The sequence below is a fragment of the Microdochium trichocladiopsis genome (genome assembly GCF_020744255.1).
Source record: "Microdochium trichocladiopsis strain MPI-CAGE-CH-0230 chromosome Unknown B0I36scaffold_3, whole genome shotgun sequence".
Lineage (NCBI taxonomy): Eukaryota > Fungi > Ascomycota > Sordariomycetes > Xylariales > Microdochiaceae > Microdochium > Microdochium trichocladiopsis.
Genome location: NW_025763546.1, coordinates 2876686 through 2901969, shown reverse-complemented (window position 1 = coordinate 2901969; position 25284 = coordinate 2876686). Strand labels below are relative to the sequence as shown.

Below are 25284 nucleotides of genomic sequence, written 5' to 3'. Positions count from 1 at the left end.
CTAGTCAGTGGCGTGTTCCCATTGACAGATGAAATCTTCCCCGCAAGTCATGGAGGAGGTAAAAGTGATTGCATGGCGAGCATGGCATGTCGATGCCTCCCGAGCATCGTACACAGCGCTTTGCAGCACATTTTAGCATGGAAAGAAATGAGACTATCCAAATAGAAATTACTATGCTTCATGGCACTCAAGTGTTTGGTGTCCCGGTATGCAATACAAAGGATTTACGTCCTCTCTGATGTGGAGTTGCTTAGGCAGCCAAGCTACCAAAAGCGCAGCACAATGAGCAGATAGAAGACAATGCGTCCAGAGGCGAGCCGTTGGCATATCTCGACGCCTTTGAGGTCATATTTGCTACAAAAAGGCAGAAACTGAGTAGCCAAGACTATTCAATCCTGGGCCCGCGCCATGGCCACCTGCATGCATGTCATTGAGATCCGCCTCCCAACTGCCCAGAAGAGCAGGGATGTCAAAGTCAAAGTCTGTAAACTCGTCGAAGCTGTCCGTCCATTCACCGTCATGAGGATGCTGTTGTGCATTCTGTTCCTGGTGTTGTTCGTTCATCGCCGGGCCCTGTGCCGTGTTGTCAGGCTCACTGTGCACCACATCATTCGGAGTGAGCCGCGCTTCATTCTCGCGATTGTGTTGCTGTTGGCTCGGCTGAGCCGGCGCCATGGGCGTTCCTGGCCGCGTTGGATATGCTGTTGACGGCTGCCGGGACCTTACGCGAGAAGCATCTGCCCAGGACGGAGAGGTCAGCATCTCTCTTTCGGAGCCCACAGGTGTCGATTACAAGAGGAGTGTATACTTTGGACCATGGCCAAACTCCGCTGCCGCAGGAGCTGGAGAGAGCGCAAGTAAGATTCAGCGCGCAAGCTCTTTTGGCCTATGAGGCTAAGGGCCTCGATGCAGTCGTCCCACGCCTTGTCCAGCATGGTCGAGCCTAGTTTTCGGCGCAGCGGCGGGGTGCAGTCGGCGATGATGATTATGACGGAACACGTTAGGAGGTCTGCAGAGACGTGTGAGGGAACTGGACAACCAGACACAAAGTATGAAACGCGGCAAGGGTAGATGGCTCAATGCTTACAGAAGACACGAAACCACCAGGCACCAGTGACATCTGCGATCGTGGCGTTCTTGACGGACTCCACAAGGGCGCAGGCGATTCTAACACAGTCCACGGCTGTGTTGAACTGAAGCGAGTTGCTGAGACTGGCTGGCTGACGGTATTTAGGGCTTTCAGCTGCAGGTTCCTTGGGGTGTGCATGTGCGCCGGCGCAGAAGCTCGTGAAGCTAGGCCGATACAGCAGAATCTTGGTGTGCAAGTACCGCGCGTGGAGGACATTTGTTTGCCGCCTCAGTATCCGACCTCGTTCATCCAAGCCCGCCGGGAGGTCGGTGCGATCCCATCGCAGCGGCTCTGGTACTTGGTTTGCAAGCTCTTCGAGCTGGGAGTCTAGTTGGAGGATAGAATGTAGGTCCTCGTCGACCGTGCTTACGGGACTTCGGCGGCTGCGAAGCTGCTGGTAAGCAGGCCGTGCCTCCACAGAGGGGTAATACAATGTGCGCAGAATAGTACCCAGAACCGTGGCGCACTTGATGTTGTGCCGGGTGAAGAGTAGCTGCGAAGGCAGATCAGGAGGTTGCGAGGCGTTCTCCCGGTCGAGGCCGAGAAACTCATCATCGATGGCTCTTGGCAGTGGCACCTCCTCCGTCATGTAGACAGAAGGTGGTCGCCCCAGTGTCATGCTTACAGTCCTGGAAGCATTCTGGAGTTAGCGTCGGGGCCCTATCACGGTACTTGAAAAGCGACGATGAGACCGCCTGTAGGTGGCTCACGACTTACATATCCATCTGCACACAGCCATACCAGGTTCGGCGCCGAACCTCGAGTTCGAGGTCAGACAAGCCGGCATCGTTGCGAGACGACTGCAGGCCCAGCCCAATGGCCATCCGACAAGCGAAGCCGACAATGTTCCAGCACTGCGTGGGATAGTGAGTGCATGTGAGGTATTGTCCCACGAGGAGGAGCGCTTGGACATGAGCAAGGCTGCCATTCTCGAGTAAGTCCATCTTCATCAAGGCCCGTGTCCGCTCGAAGAACATGGCAGCCGCTGCCTCCTTCTCCTCGGGGGGATGATCTGAGAACTCGCACCCGAGAGCGAACATGGCATTAACAGCCGTCATGAAGACGTGGCGTGGACAGCCGTCTGCTCCCAGTCCAACATTAGTGGACACAGTCGTTCGCTCCCCATCTCCCTCACCTAACCACAAGCGCCGGTAGGCCGCCATGAAGGACACGGAGTGTGTCCATGGGTAGAAATGTGATTGCTTGAAAAGTATATGTCGATCAAGTCGTCTGCCAGCTGGCGGGGCGGTAGTACAAAGTGTGCCTCGAGCAAGGCACCGGAGCCCAGTGGACGCCCAGCTGTTGGCGACCAAGAGGACGGGACAGAGCCACGAGAGGCCGAAGCAGGTGGCTGCCGCGGAGATGCTTCATGGCCGCTGCGGCTGCCAGCGCCCGTCGAGGGCGACTGCACGATCTGCTGGACGAGGGAAACGAGCGACGACTTGCCATAGAATTCGTGGGTACGTTGGCCGCCAGGGATCTGGTCCGGGCTCGGGATGGACGCGCCCATGGCGCTGATCTGGGCGTAGTCGTCGACCGGGCCAGTCCCGGCGCCGGCTCCTCTGCCTGACGGGCCCAGGCGGACCTCAACGGGGCAACCGTGGAGCGCAGAGCCGTGGGGCGAGTCGCCGCTCCCGGGTCCGGGTTCATGGCGGGATGGGGGACGGCGACTACTGGTCCCTGTTGGAGAGGAAGAACCGGGGTCGGCCGAGGTCCGCTGGAGAAGCTGGACCTGCTGCTTGAGGCTGGCAATGTACTCGCGCTCGCTGAGATGCTTTGCGCTGTCGGCGATGATGTTGTACTGGCAGCCGGTGGCGGGACCGCTGCCGCTGCGCCGGGAGCAGGGTCCGCAGACGGGTTTCGAGCCGTCGCAGCGGACCTTGCGTTCCCGGCAGCTGTCGCAGGCGAGGGCGATGCGCCGCCGGCGCTTGCTGGGGCGGGGCTCATCCCTGGCTCTGCCGCTCTCCTCGCTATTGCTGTCGCGTGCAGTCGTCTCCATTTCGCAGTGCTCGAGACATTGCTGCAGGGAACGTGGGAGGACGCTGGATGGTGCAGGACTGACCAGACGAGAGCATCCCCAAATGTCTTACGTGACATCGTCGTCCCAACGTTGTTTGATGCTCGGCAGTGGCCTCCTCCTTTTCCCCAAGCCAGTGGGGTCCACGGGTACTTCCCGGTGCGGGGTAATGTGGGGCCAGGTGTGGCCCCCCCTGCACCTTCCTGCTCCGTAGACGATGCCAGACAGCACCACCACGAATCAGCTGGCATTGAGTTGCTTGGCCTCCACGCCATGGCCAGGGGCTCTTTGGCGACTGTGTCGTCCCTGGCCCTTTGCAGGATTGACCGTTGACTTCACTATCGCCGTCTTCTCTTTTTTTCAGCCCGAGCCGTCCACCGCAAACGCCATATTCACGTCTGAAGCAATGTTCACCAGTCCACTGAGGCGAACGATCCCCCTCAAACGGATCTCTGGGCGACAGAGCGGTTATCTCGCCGTGCGTCGTGACCCGAGAGGCAGCAGGTGCTTCTTGGCTCAAGATTACCACAACAACAGATCCCCAGGCGGCCGCGGCACCGACAGCTCGCCACAATCTTCTGTCGTCCGCAGTAGTGTTCAGTGGTCTGCAAGCTCCCCTTTCGCTTTCTTGGGCCTTGCCATAGGAGTAGTTGGTGGGTGGCTTCTCAACCAGCAAGATGTCGTCAAGGATCTTGATCAGCAACCATACGCCACCGTCGGGGAGATGGAGCGGGTGAGTAACCATCAACCCGGACAACTGATTGGCTGACAAAGTCTGGTGCAACCCAAATGGAGTTAAGCAGACCTGATTGATTCATTGACTCTTTGTTCCGAGTGCAGGCAGTGGGCGAGATTGAGCAGCAGCTTGGTCCAGATAGTGTCTCTACAGACAGTGAGATCCTGAGAGCACACGGCTATTCCGAGTGGTCCACCGTCAACATCGACAGACTGCCAGTGGCCGTTGTATTTCCCAATTCGACGGAAGATGTGTCTTCCATAGCCAAGATTTGCCACAAGTACAATGTTCCAATCAGTAAGTAGCGCTATTTGGAAACTGCTCGACTGCGTCTTCGCCCAAGAAGCGGTGTCAATCGGTTTAGCCACACTTGGTAATGACCAGATTACAATCATCATACTGACGCGAAACTTGATAGTACCTTACTCTGGAGGTTCCAGTGTTGAGGGCAATTTTTCTGCGCCTTTTGGTGGCATCAGCGTCGATTTCTGCAACATGGCTAGCATTGTCAAGTTCAGACCTGAAGAGTTGAGTCACAAGCATCCGTTGCATAAATCAGAGTTTCCCCACTGACCAGGAAGCGCCTCAGCATGGATATTACTGTTCAACCAGGCATGTCCTGGGTGCAGATGAACAACATAATCAGCTCGAGCGGCCTGTTCTTCCCAATAGACCCTGGCCCATCTGTATGTCATAAGTTTTGCCGTTTTCTAGCTGTATGATGGTTGCCCGCAGCAGCAGGACTGACAATTTGAACTCCCTTGACATCGAAGGCTCAATTGGGCGGTATGATTGGTACCAACTGCAGGTAAGAGAGAAGTGGCAGTACATGAGGCATTGGCGCCATGCAGGAGAGGCTAATCCTTTGGTTCATCCCACCATACGCAGCGGCACGAACGCCATTCGGTACGGAACCATGAAAGACTGGGTCGTCAACCTCACCGTCGTTCTCAGCGATGGTACTATTGTCAAGACGCGGCGGCGACCAAGGTAAGCTTTGACAGCCTTTCCCGACCGACCCTCAGCGGCTCGTGTGGCAAACTGAATTTGTGCACAACTGTCCGTCCTGACAAATGATATATGTGGAATCTGCAGGAAATCTTCGGCTGGCTACAATCTCAATTCCATTATTGTCGGCTCCGAAGGCACGCTCGGTCTAGTCACTGAGGCGACGCTCAAGCTGGCCCCTATCCCCACTCACACTGGCGTTGCCGTCATCTCGTTCCCCACCATCAAGACAGCCGCGAGTATGGCTATCGACGTGGTGCGGCGTGGCATCACCGTCGGGTGTATTGAGATTCTCGACGACGTGCAAATGCGGGTTATCAACCAGATTGGCGCGACCGGGCGAACGTGGCGCGAAGAGCCAACATTGTTCCTCAAGTTCACCGGCGACGAAGAACTGGTCAACCACAGCATCAGGGCGGTGCAGGAGGTGGCAAAGGCGCACGGCAACCCGGCCATGGAGTTTGAAAACGACGCAGAAAAGCAGAAAGTGCTGTGGTCGGCAAGAAAGGAGGCCTTGTGGAGCATGCTCGCGCTGAGAAAGAGCGGCAGTGAGGTGTGGACGACGGATGTGGCCGTGCCATTGTCCCGCGTCGCAGATCTCATTGGTAAGTGTTTTTCCGGGCTAATGAGAGTTGAAATAACTGCGTCGAACCACGCCCCGTCTCTATTTACTAATCTTCGCCGGTCCCCATTCTTCAGAATTGTCCAAGCAGGATCTAGACAGCCTCGACCTATTTGGCAGCATAATCGGGCACGTGGGTGATGGCAACTTCCACGAGACGATTTTGTTCGACGGCGCGAAGGAGCGCAGCCGCGTCGAGCAGAGCGTGCACCGGATGGTTGACCGAGCCTTGGAAATGGAAGGCACATGCACGGTGAGCGATGGGAATTGTTCCGGAGCCATGATAGCCATGTTGGTGAAGGTCACTGACTGATACATGAACTTGTACTCTTGTAGGGTGAACACGGTATCGGTCTGGGCAAGATTGATTCTTTACAGGATGAGCTCGGCGAAGGGCCTCTGGCCATGATGAGGGCGATCAAGACCAGCCTTGATCCCAAGTGGTTGATGAACCCTGGCAAAATCTTTCACAGACAAGCAACAAAGTAGTCCGCAAGGTTTGGGCATGGAGGACAATGAGGTGATTAAAACAATTCATACAAGGGGATATAGTAGTTCTAGAATCAAAGCTCTCTGTTATCTCTTCATGTACTTGCACGGGGTTAGGTAGAGGGAATATTGGAGCATAATGTCTTTTCGAGCCTGAATTGCATCCGAATTGCACCTGAACCGTTCCGGGCCATTTTTTTGAATCATCACTGGCATCACTATGGTACCTCTCGATATCCCAACCTCTATCTCTTCCCTGTTCTTTCTGTGCGTTCATATCCCCTACGCTGCCCTTTCAAGCATGTGTTTAACCGTAGTTGTCAGTTCCCGACTCTTACCCTTGCCCACCTTTTGGGTCTCCACTAAAAACCCCAACCAAGAAGACGTCTCCGCGGTGGACCCTTTTCCCCAACTTCCACTTTCGGCCGGCTCGAGTTCGGCTCGTACCCGACGAGCCAATGGGGCAAACAGCTCAGATGGCAAATTGGGTTCCTTGTCCCGTAAAGACATGGTCTCGGCGCATATTCTCGACAGAGTCGCGAAAGAGTACAGCATATGCCCCTCTCTTCTAGCGATGCGGGGACAGCCCGGCACTGAGGAGAAAGAAGACCGAGGGTACAATGATCTCCCGTGACAGGACGTGACCAAAACCGCCAATGTCTCCAGATCTGCCCTGCACTACAGCATCCTTCTCCCTCCAAATCTGACATATTTCTTTCAACTCGTGGCTGTCCCAGAATACCGCCTGGTCCAGGGCCTTGCACCAATTCTTACTTGCTCCTTCGTTGCGTTCGTTGTCGCCGTCCGTTGACTCGGTCCTAACCATGTATACAACTTCGTTCGCCTTCTTCGAGGCTCTGGTCGAGGTAAGCAAGTCTCACGCTCAGTATCTAAAAGAGCTTCCCCAGAAGGCACAGTCGGGAACATGACGAGAATTGAGATGAGAATGGAACCTCAACCTTGAAGCCCAAGCCGACTCTTGTCCGTGTCTGACCTTTTCTACGCCAATTATAGGCCGGAGTCAAGAACTGCTTCGTCAACCTCGGGTCCGACCACCCCAGCATCCTCGAGGCCATGATCAAGGGCCAGACCGAACAGCCAGACACGTTCCCGCGGATATACACGTGCCCGAGCGAGATGGTGGCGCTGTCCATGGCCGACGGCTACGCCCGGGTGACCAACGAGCCGCAGTGCGTGATTGTGCACGTCGACGTGGGCACGTCGGCCATGGGCGCCGCCATCCACAACGCCTCGACCGGCCGGGCCCCCGTGCTCATCTTTGCGGGCCTGTCGCCTTTTACGATCGAGGGCGAGATGAGGGGCTCGCGAACCGAGTTCATGTAAGTGCACACAGCTCTCTCGAAAAGAAAAAGCCCTTTTGTTCAAAGGCAGGTGACATTGCGTTGCGAATTTCGAAAAAGCAAAAGACTGACAGTGGCTTCCTTCCCACGTTTGCCCCCACCCGCAGTCACTGGATGCAGGATATCCCGGACCAGAAGCAGATTGTGGCGCAGTACTGCAGATACACCGGCGAGATCAAGACGGGCAAGAACGTCAAGCAAATGGTGCACCGGGCGATCCAGTTTGCGACGAGCGAGCCCCGGGGCCCCGTGTACCTGATGGGCGCGCGGGAGGTCATGGAGGAGGAGATCACGCCGTACAGCATCAACCCGAAGCTGTGGCGGCCCGTGAGCCCCGCGGCGCTCCCCGCGGACGGCGTGGCCGAGATTGCCGAGCTGCTGGCCGGGGCGGAGCGCCCGCTGGTGGTGACGGGCTACAGCGGGCGGGACCACCGGGTGCCCGGCGTGCTGGTGTCCCTGGCGCGGCTGGTGCCGGGGCTGCGGGTGCTCGACACGGGGGGCAGCGACATGTGCTTCCCCGCCGACGAGCCCGGGTGGCTCAGCATGCGCTACGGCGTCGACGACAGCGTCCGCGAGGCCGACGTCATCCTCGTCGTCCACTGCGACGTGCCCTGGGTCAACACGCTGTGCAAGCCCCAGCCCACCTGCCGCATCGTCCACCTCGACTGCGACCCCCTCAAGCAGCTCATGCCTGTCTTCTACATCGACGCAGAGCTGCGGTACCGCGTCGACGCATACACGGCCCTGGCCCAGATCGCAGACCACCTGCGGACCGCCGAGCCGTCCATCCAGGCCCGTCTGGGCGCCGAGTCGTTCGCGCAGCGCCGGGCAGCCCTCGAGGCCGCCCACGCCGCCTTCATCAGGGACCTCGACGCCAAGGCGGCGGTGGGTGCGGACGGCGGCGGCCGGCCCAGCTCGGCCTACGTGTGCGCGACCATCCGCGAGAGCCTGCCCCGCGACACCATCTACGCCATCGAGGCCGTCACAAACTTTGCCATTGCGCACGAGCAGCTCCGGACCACCCTGCCGGGCACCTTTATCAACTGCGGCGGCGGCGGCCTGGGCTGGAGCGGAGGCGGCGCGCTGGGCATCAAGCTCGCTGCCGACGCGGTGGATGCGGCGTCGGCGGCGGCCGTCAACGGTGTCAACGGCGTGAATGGTGTCAATGGTGGGAACGGGGTTCAGGGGGCAAGCAAGCCCAAGAAGCCACGCTTTGTTGTGCAGATTGTGGGCGACGGTAGTTATCTCTTCAGCTTCCCGTCCAGCGTGTACTGGATCTCGCAGCGCTACGGCATTCCAATCATCACGATTGTGCTCAACAACAAAGGTATGTTGGTCCAGTTTCTTTTCTCTTTGTTTTCTTTTTTTTTTTCTCCTTTCCTCTTGAAAGGTCATAATAACAACGACATCAAACTAACGTGAATCCAATCTCTCCACCCCAGGCTGGAATGCCCCCCGCCGGTCCATGCTGCTCGTACACCCAGACGGCCCGGCCTCCAGAGCCACGAACCGGGAGCTCAACATCTCGTTCGACCCAGCCCCCAACTACTCGGAGATCGCGCGGGCCGCGAGCGACGGGCACATCTACGCCGCGAGGGTCGACACGGCGGCAAAGTTCAAGGCCGCGCTGGCGGGCGCGGTCGAGTCGGTGGAGAGCGGGACCTCGGCGGTCATTGACGTGGCGATCCTGTAGGACGATGATGACTGACGACTGGTGACGAAGAAGAAGAAGAAGAAGAAGAAGAAGAAGAAGAAGAAGAGACAATCTGTAGCTGCCGTGCGCGTTTGGATATTTACTTTAGAGATTGTGTCTTTGGATGAGGGAGCAGCTTGGGTTCGACCATGTTCGTGTCGTCCATAGAAGAGGGAATAGAGCAGAACATAATTGCCCGGGGATCTGTTGTTCTACTTAATTCTTTGTGCTCTGCTCGCACTGAGACCATCACCATCACTGTCACTGCGCTACTGCATCTTACCTCATCTTTGCTTAGTAACACGCATGGGTGGCAGCTCGTTCAACAGAGATCCCTTCAGCAATGAGTGTGGCCAGCCAGACGTCGGACTCCCTGACTGGTGTTCCCTTCCAAACCAAACGAGCTCGACCTTTCCCTTCCTTTACCCCAAAACGGGAGTTCCCGTGGGACGTGGGGAGCACAAGTGGAGATTCGGGTAGTAGCCGAAAGAGAGAGGCCACACAAAAGTGGGGTAGGAGCAATTGGAGCTGCTCGTGCGGAGAACCCGGCCCACCACGAACGAATGAGGATCTCTCATGAAAAACCTATCCGGACCCCCCGCATCGTCACCACTTTTCATCACGGCCCGCTAGGCTCGCGAGACTGCGGAAGAGCCGAGCACAGCTACCGCATCAATGGTACACACCAAATGGAGAAACAAATGGGGGCGGGGCTTTTCCGCAAGACTGGGGCCGTAGTGATGACTTTCCCGCTTGGATTTGCCGGCCGGCATGAAGTAGATTCGGGCTCGGGGCTCGGCAGGCGTTTTGGACAGCACTGGGTCTTCATGGCACGGAATTAAGGGAGGGTCACGGAGGACGAGGACGATTATTGCAACGACATCGAGGATGTCCTGGATTTCCGCTCCCTCTGCTTCATTGACAAAGAAAAATTCCCAGTCAACTCACCCGCCGAATCAGTCGATCCATCCATCCAACACGCACGAAAACCACAAGATCCTTTAGCAGGAAAATGGGCGATATACGCGATGCCGCGGCCCAACAACAAGGTGACGACATCTTTGTCGTCCCCTTGGTCACCAACGGCACGAGCGAGATCCTGCCCAGCACGTTTCTCGTCACATCCCCGGCAACAGGCAAGACCGTATGGCGTTGCTCCGACGCCGCTCCTGCCGATGCACTGCGGGCTGTAGACGCGGCCAGCGCAGCGCTCGACTCGTGGAGCGCCACGACGCTTGCGCAGAGGCGAGACATCCTCCTGCGGGCGGCCGTGATCCTCGAAGGGCGCGCCGAAGAACTCAAGGGCTACATGCAAAGCGAGTGCGGTGCCGGGGACGCCTGGAGCTCTATCAACATTGCCCTGGCCAAAGACTGCCTCCTGGGCACCGCCAGCCGGATTGGCACGTTGGAGGGCCGGATTCCGGGGTTGAATGACCCTTCGGTGGGCGGGCTGGTGCTGCGAGAGCCCTACGGCGTCATATTTGCCATGGCACCGTGGTAAGTTTGCGACTTAAACCCCGTGTGGAGATCAGGCACCTTTATCTCTGGGAAGTAAGAGCTGACTCCTGGCTCGTGCATGTCCTATCACATAGGAACGCACCTTATGCTCTCGGATTCCGTGCTGTCGTGGGCCCTGTGGCCGCGGGCAATACGGTCGTGTTCAAGGGCTCTGAGCTTAGCCCGCGCTGCCTCTGGGCCGTTTGCTCGGTGCTCGAGGAAGCTGGTGTACCGGCAGGGGTCCTCAACTACCTGGCGTGCAGCCCGGCCAATGCCCCCGGGGTGGCCGAGGCCGTCATTGGCGCCCCGGCGGTGAAGAAGATCAACTTTACTGGGAGCACCGCCGTTGGCCGCATCATCGGCAAGCTGGCCGGGCAGCATCTCAAGCCGGTCCTTCTCGAGCTGGGCGGTAAGGCGCCCGCCATTGTGTGCGAGGATGCGGACCTGACGCTGGCCGCAGAGCAGTGCGTGCTTGGTGGGTTCCTCAACGCGGGACAGATATGCATGAGTACCGAGAAGGTTCTGGTGCACCAGAACATCCAGGAAGCATTTGAAGCCGAGCTGAGGCGAGCCGTGGACAAGCTTTTCCCGCTGGATCAGGACCCGCCAGTGCTCATCAACGCAGCGGCCGTCGTCAAGAACAAGGAGCTCGTCCGCGATGCCACGAGCAAAGGAGCGAGGCTGGTCCACGGCCGGCTTGGTGACGGTGCTGGTGGCGAGCTCAGGACGGCACTGCGGCCACTGGTTGTCGCAGGTGTGCAGCCTGGCATGGATATGTACCTGGCCGAGTCGTTTGGGCCGAGCATGTCAGTGATTGGGTTTGACAGCGACGCCGAGGCACTGCGGCTGGCCAACGAGGGCGAGTACGGGCTGAGCGCGGCCGTCTTCTCGCGGGACCTGCGGCGGGCGCTGCGGCTAGCGCGGCGGATCGAGGCGGGCGCGGTGCACATCAACCGGATGACGGTGCAGGACGAGGCAGCACTGCCTCACGGCGGCGCAAAGTCGAGCGGCTACGGGCGCTTCAATGCGGGCTTTGACGAGTGGACGAGGGCAAAGAACATCACGTACGACCTGTGACCAAACGGAGCAGGCGGGCAGTGAGTCCAAAGAGAAATAGATCGAATTGACGAATGCCGCTCTTGACTACACTACTCCGCATGTTGAGGTGACTTCTGGTGACATGTCCGGCGCTGCATGGGAGCGGCTCTCCCTCCTCCATCCCTTGGACGACTCTCGATATAGGTCACATCGAGTCGACTGCTGCCGGCCCTCTGAGGTTTACAAGATGCGCAGTCCGTTTATCGTGGCGTGCCTTCAAGGGCAGGAGCGATGCAGAGCACAACATACACCATGACCGGCCCCACACCACCCCCACAGCAGGGAGCCGTTCCCCCATGCCGCTCCGCCCAGCGTCCTCCCCCTCAGATTCCGGCCCCACCGATCTGGCCAGCCACCGCCAGGATCGTGAGTCCGGCTACCATTCTCGGCTCAGCCAGACACCACCCAACGCCTGCCGATTGTGCTGCCGGCGCCCCGGGAGCTATCCTTCTCCTTCCCATTGGCCAGCCACATGACCAGGGCCTCATCTATTCTCCGCATGTCACCTTCTGGTGAACTAGGCGTTTCCAGCAGTCTGGACTCTGGACCCCGTCTGTCTCATCAAGGGCTCCACCACGGCCACAATGGCAGTTCGGGACGGCACCGGTCCAGTTGGGGTCGTCATAGGCCAGCCTCGTCCCTCCACTCGGGTCGGCCGATTCAAATATCGGCGTCTGTCCGCTGTCCTCCCCAAGATCTTGTCAATGGACTTCAAGCTCGCCCTGTCCTCCATCCAGCTCCCTTTTGGACTCACTTGCACATATTCGTGGCGAACCTAGTCGGTTGAGCGTGTAAGCGCAGGAAAAAAATAAACAGCCTTACCCCGTCGACGGTCTGATTACGACTACAGGCTCTAAACCATGCCGATCCCCACGGGCAAGATGGAGCGCCCAGCAGCCACCTTCTATGACATTGGTATGTGTAGGCCCCGGCCAGAAACAATATAGATGCTTTCGAGCGGACAATACTGACTACAACACAGTCATTGTTGGCGCGGGCCCCGTCGGGCTCATGCTCTCGACCCTCCTCGCCCGCCTGGGCTACAAAATCAAGCATATTGACAACCGTGCCGAGCCCACCCCACGCGGCCGCGCCGACGGCATCCAGCCACGATCCATGGACCTTCTGCAGAACATGGGCCTCATGGCTCCCATCATGACCCACGACCCGGCCAAGGTGTACGAGGTCGCCTTCTGGGAGCCCTCGCCCGACGGGAGCGACAGCATCGTCAAGACCGGCGCGTGGCCCAGCTGCCCGTCCTTCCTCCAGGCCCGGTACCCCTTTACCACCCTCCTCCACCAGGGCCTCATTGAGCGCGTCTTTATCGACGACCTGGCAAAGTCGGGCGTCTCTGTGCAGCGGCCCTGGACCATCAAGGACTTCAAGACGACCGGTGAGCACCCAGAGCACCCCGTCGAGGTCCTCCTCGAGCGCGAAGACGGTCTCTTCCAGCAGAAACTGTATGCAAAGTACCTCTTCAGTGGAGAGGGCGCCCGCTCCGGCATTCGCCAGGCCCTGGGGATCCCCGTTACTTACAAGGATCCCATCTCCTACGTATGGGCTGTCATGGATGGTGTTGTGCAGACAGACTTTCCTAGCATCAAGGTATGCTGATTCCCGCTTCTGGATTCTCTTCATGCAAGCATAACCAGCACGCACTAACATGCCCTGCAATGACACACAGATGAAATGCACCATTCACTCCAACCGTGGCTCCATCATGGTCATCCCCAGAGAAAACAACATGGTCCGCCTGTATGTGCGCATTGCGTCGTCGGCCGATCCAGATTTCGATCCGCGCAAGGGCGCAACCGAGGAAGAGGTGCAGCAGATAGCCAAGGAGATTCTGCGGCCTTACTCCATCACCTGGGAGAACGTCGACTGGTTCTCTGTATACCCGATCGGTCAGGGTATCGCTGCCAACTACACGCTCGACCAGCGAGTGTTCCTTGGTGGCGATGCATGCCATACTCACAGTGTACGTCTCGGTGTTTTGAACGAATTCTGCCATTGCAATTCGAGGGAGAAAGCCCACAACTTCCAGTTCCGAAGCTAACAAAGATTCTCAATGCAGCCCAAAGCTGGTCAGGGAATGAACACGGCGTTCCTCGACGCGCAGAACCTGGCCTGGAAGATCCACGCAGTCGAGTCTGGCTTTGCATCCCGGGAAATCCTCAAGACATATGAGACTGAGCGGAAGGCAGTGGCCGAGGATCTCCTCTCATTCGACAACAAGTACGCCAAGCTGTTCTCCCAAAAAGCGCCACCGGCCTCTGCAATGGGCACCAGTGGCAGCGGCAGCAAGACAGATGGAAGTAACACCGAGCACGTCAACGACTTTGTGGAGACCTTCAAGGCATCCTGTGCCTTTACCAGCGGCTACGGCGTCAAGTATGGCCCCAACCAGATCAACTGGTCCGGCTTGTCTGAGTCGTCGTCGTCCATCCCCGGATCGGAGCTCCTCTGCCCTCGCAATGTCAAGTTGCAGCCAGGAAACCTGATGATGACGGCCGACGTGACGCGCGTGGCGGACGCCAACGTGGTCGCGCTGGAGCAGGAGATCCCCGAGAACGGCGCGTTCCGGATATACATCTTCGCGGGCAACCCGTCGTTGCCGACGACGGCCACGGCGCTGCAAGATCTCGCCACATACAGCATGGCCAAGGGTTCCTACCTTGCCGAGTATCTGCGGGACGACATCGAGAGCGTCTCGTACCACGAGCGGCACAACCCGCACAGCAGGCACTTCACCTTTTGCACCATCCTCGCCGCCCAGCACGGCGACGTCGACCCTGTCAAAATGCTCCCGCCCTTGCTCGCGCGGTATCGGGACCACGTCTACGCCGACGACGTCGACGACCGGAGGCTGTCCAGGGGACGCTTCGCGGCGCACACCAAGCTCGGCGTGCAAGACCTAGCTGATGGCGGAGTTGTCGTGGTCGTCCGGCCGGACGGCTATGTCGGCGCCAGCGTCTGCCTGAAGCCCGGCCGGGCGACCGTGGACGCGCTCAACTTGTACTTCTCGGGCTTCTGTGCCAAGCCACTGGGTTGCGCGTAAGGATGACTGCCGGGTCAGCAGTCGACGAGCGGGTGTCGCGTTATTTGTATATAAGCCTCGGGCGTTTCCTATTTGGATAGACCAGCCCTTGGGTTCTTCTTTTTTGTTTCGACGTCTTCAGCGTGCTGTATCGTTCATTAGACTGTCAAGAAAATATTTATACCCAGTGTTCACCAAATACTTCGGGCTCGCTCTATGGCGTTCTGTTGCATGGGATATCAGCGACATAAGCTTCACCTGATATTTTTGTGGCGTTCTAGAGGCCGATGGCAGTACGTGTTCAATCATAGCTTCTATACAGTACGCTGCAACTGCCATCATTTGGCTCATTTTGTGCTCGCAATGCTTCTTCCTCCAGAGAAGGAGAAAGAGAGAACAATACAGCCCATGTTCTACTGCCACAGGAAACACACACACAAACAATACAGATGTCACAGATTCGTGAGGTTTTTACCAAACGAAACAAATTCGGCTTGTGGAAACCCTAAGCCCTCCCAATCGATCCACATAAGTTCCTCGTCTGTGATAAAATACGGAAGCCCGGAAAGTGCGCGTGGAAAATCGCCAGGGGGGTCCTGGGCAAGGCGAGCTAATGGTGCGACCAAGTGCGAAGGCGGACTGCCTCGAGGAGGAGGCAAGTAGTATCAACCGGAGGTTCGTTTATTGACTTGGACAGATAGGCAACACATGGCGCAGTGTCTCCCTGTGCATGCGTGACGCTAATCATATCCTACATCATCATGCATTATATTCATCATCTCATTGCCAGGAAGCCGCCTGCAGTGTCAGGAACGCCTTCTTCCGTGTCCTCCACCTTGACCTCAACATCATCAATCAAAATCCTGCCTTTGGAGGGCACCGTCTTGGCAAGCACGACAGTCTCAATGCCAGCTGGGCTGTTTTCCTCCGGGCCCATCGGCAGAGCCTCGACATCAATGTGCATGTTGAGCAACGTCTTGAGGATGACCATGCTGCCCGCCTTGCTCATGACCTCGTTGGCATGCTTGCACAGGTCGGAGCACACGCACTCCGGGCACCCGGACTCGCAGTAGCAGCACTCGACGCGCTTGACGGCCTGCACGAGCAATAGGTCGATAAACTCAAAGGCCTTTGTGCTGATCCCCGACCCGCCGGCACCGCCTTTGGCGTCGTAGAATGTCAACCTCGCAGGCCGCTTGCGGGTGGTCTCTTTCTGTGCGAACTCCTTCATGCCCAGCTTGCACTCTGTCCGCACGTCTCCTGGCATGCTGATCACGTAGTTGGGCATGAGGCTAAGGATTGCATGCTCGGCTGCGTGGATGGCGCCGGCGACGTTGAGCCGCCTCTCGACCAGAATGTCCAGAGCCCTCTTCGGCACGTCGAGCCACATTCCTTTACTGTTGCGGATGATGGGCGGATTATCCACCTCGACCGCGTCCAGGATCCGTCGGCGCTTGTCCACTTTGAAGTAACCAAAGACATTCTGCGTGACGCGAATCGCGCCGTGGAATGCTCGGGACATGGACCCAGGGATCTTGCGGATGGCTTCTGTCTCTACGGGGTCAATGTCGGTGAAGTCGCGCTGCTGTGTTGTCCACTCGACCTTGACCTTCTCAACTTTGGCAATCTGCTGGTCGGGCTTGAAGTCTCGTACCAGATAGGAGTTTCCCTGGTGTAGAAATATGGCCCCGTCGTAAAGTGTGAAGAACGCCCTTGAAGCCTCCAGCTCTTCGAGGACAACATTTCTGCCGTGAGATATGTCGACAATCGCAAAGTGGTCGTCCTCCGTGTCCCTGATGGCAACCATATCCGATGGTTTCGGCCGGAACCGGTCGTGGCAGTGGTAGAACCCCAAGTCGTCTTTGATCAGTCTCTCTTCGGCAATCTTGCCCAGATCTTTGCTAAAGTACTTCGCATCCTCGACGGGATTGATCGGCATCTCGAACGCGGCACATTGGATGTGACCCTCGAGGACCAGCATGTTCTCCAGATCTACTTGAAGCTCACAGTTCGGTTTTGTGAAGAGTTCGTCCGGGTTCTGCATGTAGTGCTGATCAGTTGGGAAGCAGTCGCCGACAAGAATAGAAAGCGAGTCGCGATTTCTTCGTCCCGCTCTACCACTCTGTTGCCGCAGGTTCGCAATTGTGTATGGAAATCCCAACGTAAGCACACAGTCTAGCGTGCCAATATCGACTCCCAGCTCCAGCGCCGTCGTGGCGATGATCCCGATGAGCTTGCCTTCAAACATCTCGCTTTCGATCCGTCGCCGGTCTTGCGCAGTGTAACCACCTCTATAGCCCATGATGCGAGCCATGCATTCCGGGCGCCCTAGAGTCTCCAGCTCGAACTTGGCTGCGGTGACAAGCTCCTCGCATTGCTTTCTGACACGGCAGAAGACAATGACACGGACGCCACGAAGGATCAGTGCGCAGAATAGCCGTGCGCACTCGGCCAGGGCATTCCCTCGGCCGCTTGAGGGATCTTTAGCGTCTTTGAACGGCGTGTTCCAGCACAGGAACTCCTTGCGCCCAGACGGCGATCCATCGAAGTCTATGAGATGAACATTGTCCAGGCCAAAGATGGTCTTGAAGTGTTGCTCCGGGTTGGCGACAGTCGCAGAGCAGGAAATAAACCTGACTTTGCGGTTGCCCAATGCCGCACAAATTCGGCGTAGTCGACGCATGATAAAGGCGACGTGCGATCCCATAAGGCCATTGTAATAGTGCAGTTCGTCCACTGTTTGGAGACGAATGTGAGTAGGCAAGCACGGCAGATAATAAGTTGGGACGAATACGTACCGACGACATAGCGCAAGTTCTTCAGAAAAGAGCGCCATCGATCTTCCTGTGGCAGGATCGTGATATGTAGCATGTCCGGATTCGTGAAGATAATTCGTGCCTCTTCTCGAATCATGTTTCTCTCGGAAAATGGAGTATCGCCATCGAAAGTCTCAACCAGCATGTTTTCCAGACCTGGCATATAAGATAGCATCTCTCTCAAGCTTCTCTTCTGATCCTGCGCCAAAGCCTTTGTTGGGAAGATATACATGGCTCGGGTGTTGTGATCTTGCTCCAGGGCATGTAGCACAGGGAGCTGATAGATGAGCGACTTTCCCGAGCTCGTCGATGTAGCGACAACCACGTTCCGGCCGGCATGTAAGCTGTTGATAGCCTCAGTCTGGTGTGCGTAGAACTGCGTGATGTTCTTTGCATTGAATAGCGCATTCACCATGTCCTGGCTCAGGAGAAAATCGAGCTCGCCGTATACCGGCTCTTGTGCCTCGAAGACGCGATGCCCGTCGGGCACGATCTGCCCTGTGTACCAGGGGCTGTCTTTTAGCTCTTGGACAATCTCTGGGATATCCTTGCGCTCCGTGGGTATCGTCTTGGGGATAGTGCTTTGCACAGGTCTCGGCGTTGTCGGCTCAGAATCTGGCGGCACGGGCACATAGGTGAGCGCCTCCTGCTTGAGCACCATCTCCGGGTCCACGTGGTCCTCGACGCATTTGTTCAAAAACTCCACGATGGCGTCGTTGAACTTCTGGTTGCGCTTGCCGATTAGCGTGGTCAGCTGCTTCTGGCTGAAGACGGGCATCTTCACGTCCTCGTTGCGGAGCTTGCGGTGTGGATTTGTCGCCTCGCCTGTCTTCTTATTCTGCACCTGCCTCTTCAGATCGCCGTCGACAAACTCAAAAAACAGCACCTGTCTGCCTCCTTCAAAGGGCACCTCGTCTGGATGGTACCGCCCAATCTCGTCGAGCCCAGTCAGGCCACCAACAGACGCATCCGCCGCCGGACCTTGCGACCGAAAATCCTTCGCACGGCCAGACTTGAACGTGCTGTCCCTCTCAGCGCCCTTGACCTCCATCTGCAGCATGACCTCGTCCACGTATGCGAACGTAATGCCGTCCGACCGCAGAGCTTTAATGGCAGCGACATCCTCGATCGTCAGCTTCCGCTTGGTTTGCGTCTCAACGGCTGCCTTGATCGTGTCAAACGTCGTGGCAATGTGTTTGCGTGTCGAGCAGAATGTTGACACCAAGTTCAGCGCCCCATGGGTCTTGGCGAGCTCCTTGAAGTATGGCGGCCATTCTATCAGGCATACCGGGGTGGAGCTTTTCGCAATGGAACCTCTCGTCCTTTTGTGCTGGGAAATGCCGCGGTCGGCGAGCGACACATCCGCATTCTTATTGATCTGTGATGCTCCTTCCTGCTGCGAAGTTTCATCGTCTAGTCCTTGCTGTCCATCACTTTGTACCAAGTTCGCCGCTTGAGGATCGTCGTGGCTTTCATTCTCAGGACTTGCTTGGTCCTGGGTCCTTCTTTTGCGCTTTCGTTTGATCAGTTGGTTGGAGACCGTAGCGGCTCGCAGGGTAGGCATCTTGGCCCGTTTCCACCTGGTTCAGCGTGATCCATATCCTGGTACCAGAGTTGTGAACATTTGCTAGTTTGCGACTTGAGCAGTGGTCACTGACGTCAGGGACTTGGCCCCTTGTCCCAGCGCGCTTGGGGCTGTCCCGTCCGCACATTTAGGACAAGACACCGGCGCGTGGTCCCGTGACTTGAGCAGCCAATTTACGCAGCACAGTTCAATGCCCAAGTACTTTTGGGACACCCCGTGTCACGGTGCTGGTGTCCGAATTCTGGTTGACATCAAAGACCCAGCCGTGTTCACAAACGAAACAATTATCCCTCTGCATGCCTCACAAATCTCCATCGTGTGAACTTCTCTCAATGGCTTGCCCAGAACGAATTGATTTGTCTGTGTGTAAAACCCGTTGAAGAACTGCTACATTGTGTCAAAGCGAAAGATATTTGCGGCTCAAAATCATAAGCTTGTTATGGTGGAATTCATGAACATATTTACAACAGATCGTGAACGTCCTCATAGTATTTTTCGAGCAAAAGACCTGGACATTCTAAGGCACAGGTTCCGTCGTCGCTGTAGTCACCGTGAGCAGCCTCTCGTCCGAAGACGTCAAACCTTGAATCTTCAGGCTGTACTCCGTGTGCTCCTCGTTCCACTGCGCCAACACCCACTTGTATCTCGCATTGGGCGATATATATCCCTTTTCATCCCTTCCTTCCTCCTCAACTTCTAGGAAGGCCTGCATGCCCAGCAACGAGCCTCGTATGTCCCACGGACTCGTCCGCGTGATACACCGCTCCAACAACTTCAAGCCTTTCTCGCGAACCTCCTTGTCGCGGCAGTGCTGCGTTATATAGTGTAGCATCGGGACGACCTTGTCGTCAAGCAACGGTGTCGGCATCTGCGCATCGGGGATCTCGCTGAGTGCCCTATCGAGCAGGTTCAGCGCGTCATAGCATCGGTCACCGAGAGTGTCCCAGACGAGGTCAAGCGGATCCAACGCGGTCATGACAAGGAAACTTGACACTCGTGCAGCGAATAGGCACACCTGCTCATGCTCCCGCTGGAGCGGGTCTTCAGTACGCAGTAAGCGGGCTTGCAAGAACGAGCGCCATTCGTTGGTGCGGGCAAGAATGCTGGCTTGCTGGGTCTCCAATTTATCTATCAGGGCGCGATCGTTCTGCGCCAACACGTCGGCAATGCCGTGATGGGTGTGGTTGTACCAGACAGTCGCGAGACTGAGGAAGTGGTTCCAAGAGTGCCTAGAAAAGAGAAGATGATTAGATCCGCTTCGAGATGAGACAATGGTCGTGCTGAGTATAGGCCTTGCCCTCCCGCACTAAATGGAGAAAACACCAGCAAGGCTTACTCAAAGTTTTCAAGCTCAAGATTCGACGGAGGCATTGAAGCCTTCAGACTCATGGGGTGTGTGCCCATCTTGAGCAACCACTCGCAAGAGAAGTCTAGCGTGGACGGGCACATGGACATGCGCATGGCCGCTATCCGCGGTATGAGGTAGATCGCCTCTACCACGCCTTCATCGTCGAGTCTCGACCGGTCCAGCAGCACGTGCAAATCATTAATCTTGCTGGCACTCATCTTTTCCTTCAAGGTCACCAGCGCCGTGGCGACGAGCCGGTCCACAGCCCTCGCATTCCCCTGCAACATTTCGTAGACAATGAGCAGGATGGTGACCAGCATGATGGTCCGACATGGTATTGTGCGAATCGGCTCCGTCAGGCGGTCTCGGAACGACGAGATGGCGCGTGAGTACTGCTTGATGGCAGGCGCGAGATCCTTCCAAACCATCGACCCTTGCGGCGCAGAAGGCAGACCGAGGAAGGAGGTGATGGTCGGTGATGGCACCCGGCCGTCCTTGTTCTCATATACGCGGCCCAATGCACCAATGCCCACGATGCAGTGGAACACGCAGTCGTCAGCGTCCGCCTCGCGGAGGATTGTCCGATACCAGAAGTCTGCCAGCCCACAGCGAGACAGGTTCTCTGCCATGCGGATCTGGAAGTTCTCAAAGTACAGCGACTCCGCCTGAGTCAAGCCGCCCCCGCGCACCCTGGCCCCGGTCGGCACGTTTGATGGCAGCGCAGGAGCGAGGGTGAACGTTGGGTCTGGTGACTCGCAGCGGACCACATCGCCAGGGCTGGGCGGCTGGACGGCCAGGTCTTCACTAGGCGGCGAGTCGCTCTTGGATGATGAAGGGGGCGAGGCAGACGCGGACCCTGCCTGTGGTCGCGCATTCAGGACATAGTCGCATTTGAGGCCGGCGATCTGGCAGCGCAGGCATTTCGGTCGTTCCTCTCCGCATCGAATATGACGGCGTTTGCAGCAGATACAGCTGTAGGAAGAGGGTGCAGGAGTGGGTTAGCACTGGACTCTCCTTCCCAGGCGTCCACCAGGACGGCCCACCCCCAGTGGGTAGGTGGGTAGAGACATTGGTGAAAGGCATGGCTCGTGAGGCGTCTAACGAGACCAAGAAAAAAAAAAGGAGCCCACGATATATCTGTAGCGTAATATAGGCATCGGGACGTGAGGAAAATGGATGTCGCAACTCACCCAGTCTTGACTTTCGGCCGGTGTGCGCGGCGCCGTGGCTCTAGCGCGGCCGTCATCGTTTTCAGCCCAGCTCCTCGCCTGCCTGCGTGGCTTCTGCGCGCAGTTTCAGCTCACAGGGACTCTGGGGGGTTCTCCTCTCAGCTGCAAGCCCGTGCGGCTCCCGATGCGTGCAGCATCGGACCAGTCGCAGGGAGGTTGTTGGTGCGGTCCGTTGGCTGACACCGGGACTGGACCTATAGTCGCGGGGAATGCTGTGCAAGCAAAAAGGCGTTCTGAATGCACGTATTGCCGTCGCTGTGTCTGGCAGATTGAGGGAAGCGGGAGGAGACGGGAAGATTGTCTCTTAAAAGCCGTGCCGCTTCAAACGGCAGGATGCAAGGCCGGGGCAGTTTGGTGCATAGCGCAACACCCTACCATGCCAGAAGCACCTGCTTCTTGGTGCATGGGACGAAAGCTGGACAGGACGAGGTGCAGTACAGGCAGTACCCTGATGACCAAGACAAACGACTGCCTTGTCCTCTCCTCCCTCTTGGGGTTCTCGACCTCGCGGTGCAACAGGGGGCTTGTGAGAGTGGCCTCAAAGCGACCTCGGCCAGCAGGTTGGGCCTGGCCTCGAGGCGCCTGCCCGCGTGGTGGTATTATTGGCACCTGCATCACATCTGCGTGGGGCCGGACCGACTGGCAGAGACTCGCTGGGCTGGCAGGGGCAAGGGGTCTCGGGCTGCTGGGCCGACGATTATTGCGTGGTCAGCCACTGGCGAGATCGTGTACCCTGGTCAATAGGCGGGCTTCTGGCCTGCCTGTTTCACGTTTAGTCAAAGGCAATTAAGTGGCACCGCTCGCTCTTTTTTGAGGCAAGGGTGACGCCGCATGAAAGTGCTCGCTTTTGGCTAGTCTGGAGAGTCGGGCTCGGAACACAGATGACAAGGCATATTCTGCCCTGTGAAGCCAACAGTTCACATCGCAAGGACGCGAAGACACCTCACACGAACGTCTGGAGTCGTTGGGCGGTGCTGTCCGCTCCACCTCGGATGTGGCATTACATCAATTATACGTTGCTGGGTGCGATGCTATCTAGAGAACTGGCCATAGGCATCGCTGATGCCACGCTCGTAGGAGACGATCTATTCATCCAATTCAAGCAGGACCATTTCGAATTGGACCCCGCATACCAAAGTGACCAGACCCTTGCCACGCCGAAGTGTCTTCCGTTTGGTGAAGAGTCTCGATCCCCCGGCTCGTCGTTGAAGTCCTCTACAAGGATCTCTACAATTGCACAGTGACACTGCGCGGCTGCACCGTCGTCTTTGCAGGGACATGTGAGTTATTGGTTACGAGGAAGGAGACTGACAGTGACAAGGACCCAAATACACCATACCGTTCGAATCTGCCTTGGTCCAATGGAATACCAAATTTGGCGCTTTACTTGGAGCGAAGAAGGCAGGACAATGGTTTGGCACTAGTCATGCCTCGAGCCGCGATACCTGAGCCCCCGGTCTGGTTGTCATGGGTTGGAACAGGCTAATTATCAACCAACGGCCACGGCAGTGCGGGGGCCCTCATGAAAGTCGCCCGTGCTTCTATGCAGATTGTAATTCCCGCTGGACTTTCGCGACTTCGTTTAAAAAGGATTTGGCGTTGACGGCGTTCAGCTGAGAACTTCGTTAGGTACTACAGTGACAAGGAACCGGGTCATGAAGGAAGCTTACCTTCAATTGTATGCTGACAGGCTCCGCGTTACCCTCAAGCGCAGTAAAGGATATGGCTACTGACTTCAGCCCCGCCTTCTCGCTGAACTTCATCGCTGGGAAGATTGCCGTATTCAGAATGACGCGGTGCGTGGAGTCTTGCCGCATAACAAGTCGTACGATCTTGGCATCGCCGTCCTCTAGGCTAGACGCATCGAAACTGCCAGGAAGAGCCGCTCCAGTGTCCTCGTCGATATCGACGCATTGAAGTGGTACGTTGATCTTGAGGTTTCCAGCCCCTCTCTCCTTCCAAGCCTTGCTGAGCTTGTCAAGGTAGTAGATCTTCGCGCGAACTGACAAGATCGTAGCCTCGCCTGTCTCTCCGTCGTCGACAACCACTGCCATCTACGTCAGTATTTGGCGCTATTAAAACTTTTCAGTGGGAAGACAACTAACCTTTATGCAACTTGACCTTCTTCTTCTCGTCCTCTTCTGCTTTCTTCTCCTCGGACGTCTCTTTTGGTTCGTCTGCATCCTCATCAGGTTCATCCTCATTGTCCGACTCGGCGTCGCTTTCTGGGGCGCCGAATGCTTTAGCCGGTTTAGTGCTCTTAAATGCCTCGCCAGCCTTGCCGAATGAAGTGAGTTTTGCTCCGCCAAAGGAACTACCGAACCCGCTACCAATGGAGCTACTGCCGAATGGCTTCGACGCAGCACTGGCTTGGCCGAAGGGAGATGAGCCGCTGGACAGAGAGCTGCCGCCAAAGACCGAAGATGAGGAGGATCCCATTGTTTTGAAAGGAGAAGCTGAAGCAGTTCCGCTGGAGAACGAGGACAGAGGCTTGCTGCTAGTGGCTGAGAATGGCGAGGACGTGGTTGCAAAGGCAGAGAGCCCGGAGCTGCTGAAGGCTGACGCTGTTGTTTGTGTTGTCTTTTTCTTGTCTCCCTCGGAGGACTTCTCTGTTTCGTCCGTGTCCTTGGATGCGCTCGTCTGGAGAACAGAAATATTAGCACAGTCGGGCGGCATGGCGAATTGACAACTGCAGCTACTCCTTACTGTTGCCTCTGTTGTTTGGCCCTTTACCTCGCTTGACACGTCGCGAGGCCGCTTCTTCTCAGGCTCGGATCGATCACTCCTATTGTCGCTTCCTGCCAGCGGAGAGACATCACCGTTGGCGGTCTGATTCGAGCCCTGGGTTTCGTCAACCTCGTCATGAGCCCGCTTCTTCTTTGGGGACGAGACTTGTTCTTTCAATCGATCAATTCCAGGCTCGGCGGCAGAAAGCTCAGGGGTCGTAGCGGCTGCCTGTTCGTCGTCGCCATCCTTGGTTGCTGCAGAGGCGGCGGACGGCGTATCCACGGGGGCCGGCAAGCTGTTTTGTTTGTCGGAAATCGCAGTCTGCTTGAGCTCCTTGCGCGTGGCGGCAGTATCGGGGTCTTCGAGGCCGGCCCGTTCGGGCGACGAACGCTTCGAGGAGGAGTCGGTCATGGTGCAATCGGGTGCTCGTGATGAAGAGCGGTCCTGGTGAAAGTCCCGTGATTCGCGGCTCGTGCTGCGATGCAGTCGGGCAATCTGGATCCGCTGCAGGGAAGGTGGAGGCGAGTGGGGATGACAGCCAGAGAAGTGGCTTGGGAAGCACACCGCAAAGCGTCTGCCAGCGATCTCGGCAAACGAGCGAGTTGCTGGACTTCGCGAACGCGTTGCAGCTACGATGCGCGGGTGGGCTTTGCAAGAGCCGATGCGAGATGGGCACAGCCTGTGTGAGCTCGAGAGATCAAGTCTTGCTCTGGAAGACCTGAGCAGCACGCAGGAGGTCGCGCGTGTCGCAACTTTTGGCGGAAGCGCCAGCCTCGCACCATTGGGTGGGAGTCGATGGCGGATCGATGATGGTGTGGGGGCCCAAGGCCACGCCCAAGTGTGGTGATGGAAGGGCAGCAATGCAATGGGATGACTTGCAAGGTCGGCGGCA

At 57.2% G+C, this 25284-nt stretch overlaps 9 protein-coding genes across 9 annotated transcripts; 4 read left to right on the top strand and 5 right to left on the bottom strand.

Moving 5' to 3' along the window:
• Nucleotides 1–182: 182 nt before the first annotated feature.
• On the bottom strand, nucleotides 183–2279 carry B0I36DRAFT_318442 (fungal-specific transcription factor domain-containing protein). The gene is made up of 4 exons (XM_046153284.1): nucleotides 1847–2279; nucleotides 1088–1758; nucleotides 809–1009; nucleotides 183–737 (listed from the first exon to the last, which is right to left on the bottom strand). Exons 1-4 carry the CDS (start codon nucleotides 2185–2187, stop codon nucleotides 355–357), a joined length of 1596 nt encoding a protein of 531 aa, XP_046015566.1. The 5' UTR covers nucleotides 2188–2279; the 3' UTR covers nucleotides 183–354.
• Nucleotides 2280–3522: 1243 nt separating this feature from the next.
• B0I36DRAFT_382168 (uncharacterized protein) lies at nucleotides 3523–6060 on the top strand. Its single transcript, XM_046160899.1, has 9 exons — nucleotides 3523–3879; nucleotides 3987–4179; nucleotides 4301–4409; nucleotides 4472–4568; nucleotides 4656–4690; nucleotides 4771–4872; nucleotides 4978–5495; nucleotides 5590–5765; nucleotides 5849–6060. Exons 1-9 carry the CDS (start codon nucleotides 3553–3555, stop codon nucleotides 5999–6001), a joined length of 1710 nt encoding a protein of 569 aa, XP_046015565.1. The 5' UTR covers nucleotides 3523–3552; the 3' UTR covers nucleotides 6002–6060.
• A 765-nt stretch (nucleotides 6061–6825) lies between these two features.
• Nucleotides 6826–9105, top strand: B0I36DRAFT_382167 (acetolactate synthase; the record flags this gene model as incomplete). The annotated part of the gene is made up of 4 exons (XM_046160898.1): nucleotides 6826–6867; nucleotides 7016–7341; nucleotides 7470–8689; nucleotides 8805–9105. The coding sequence occupies 4 exons, from the start codon at nucleotides 6826–6828 to the stop codon at nucleotides 9053–9055; spliced, it is 1839 nt and encodes a 612-aa protein (XP_046015564.1). The 3' UTR covers nucleotides 9056–9105.
• Nucleotides 9106–10364: 1259 nt separating this feature from the next.
• B0I36DRAFT_238199 (aldehyde dehydrogenase domain-containing protein) lies at nucleotides 10365–11629 on the top strand (the record flags this gene model as incomplete). Its single annotated transcript, XM_046149588.1, has 2 exons — nucleotides 10365–10552; nucleotides 10648–11629. The coding sequence occupies 2 exons, from the start codon at nucleotides 10365–10367 to the stop codon at nucleotides 11627–11629; spliced, it is 1170 nt and encodes a 389-aa protein (XP_046015563.1).
• An 881-nt stretch (nucleotides 11630–12510) lies between these two features.
• Nucleotides 12511–14805, top strand: B0I36DRAFT_405995 (FAD binding domain-containing protein; the record flags this gene model as incomplete). The annotated part of the gene is made up of 4 exons (XM_046161804.1): nucleotides 12511–12565; nucleotides 12633–13255; nucleotides 13335–13628; nucleotides 13725–14805. The coding sequence occupies 4 exons, from the start codon at nucleotides 12511–12513 to the stop codon at nucleotides 14706–14708; spliced, it is 1956 nt and encodes a 651-aa protein (XP_046015562.1). The 3' UTR covers nucleotides 14709–14805.
• Nucleotides 14806–15406: 601 nt separating this feature from the next.
• B0I36DRAFT_405991 (uncharacterized protein) lies at nucleotides 15407–19200 on the bottom strand. The gene is made up of 2 exons (XM_046161803.1): nucleotides 17486–19200; nucleotides 15407–17423 (listed from the first exon to the last, which is right to left on the bottom strand). The coding sequence occupies exons 1-2, from the start codon at nucleotides 19065–19067 to the stop codon at nucleotides 15463–15465; spliced, it is 3543 nt and encodes a 1180-aa protein (XP_046015561.1). The 5' UTR covers nucleotides 19068–19200; the 3' UTR covers nucleotides 15407–15462.
• A 221-nt stretch (nucleotides 19201–19421) lies between these two features.
• Nucleotides 19422–20024, bottom strand: B0I36DRAFT_318432 (uncharacterized protein). The gene has a single exon (XM_046153283.1). It carries the CDS (start codon nucleotides 19954–19956, stop codon nucleotides 19606–19608), a length of 351 nt encoding a protein of 116 aa, XP_046015560.1. The 5' UTR covers nucleotides 19957–20024; the 3' UTR covers nucleotides 19422–19605.
• A 218-nt stretch (nucleotides 20025–20242) lies between these two features.
• Nucleotides 20243–21825, bottom strand: B0I36DRAFT_93083 (uncharacterized protein). The gene is made up of 2 exons (XM_046163607.1): nucleotides 21627–21825; nucleotides 20243–21408 (listed from the first exon to the last, which is right to left on the bottom strand). Exons 1-2 carry the CDS (start codon nucleotides 21680–21682, stop codon nucleotides 20421–20423), a joined length of 1044 nt encoding a protein of 347 aa, XP_046015559.1. The 5' UTR covers nucleotides 21683–21825; the 3' UTR covers nucleotides 20243–20420.
• Nucleotides 21826–23206: 1381 nt separating this feature from the next.
• B0I36DRAFT_360822 (uncharacterized protein) lies at nucleotides 23207–24803 on the bottom strand (the record flags this gene model as incomplete). Its single annotated transcript, XM_046158389.1, has 4 exons — nucleotides 23207–23278; nucleotides 23336–23712; nucleotides 23771–24305; nucleotides 24372–24803. 4 exons carry the CDS (start codon nucleotides 24801–24803, stop codon nucleotides 23207–23209), a joined length of 1416 nt encoding a protein of 471 aa, XP_046015558.1.
• Nucleotides 24804–25284: the final 481 nt, after the last annotated feature.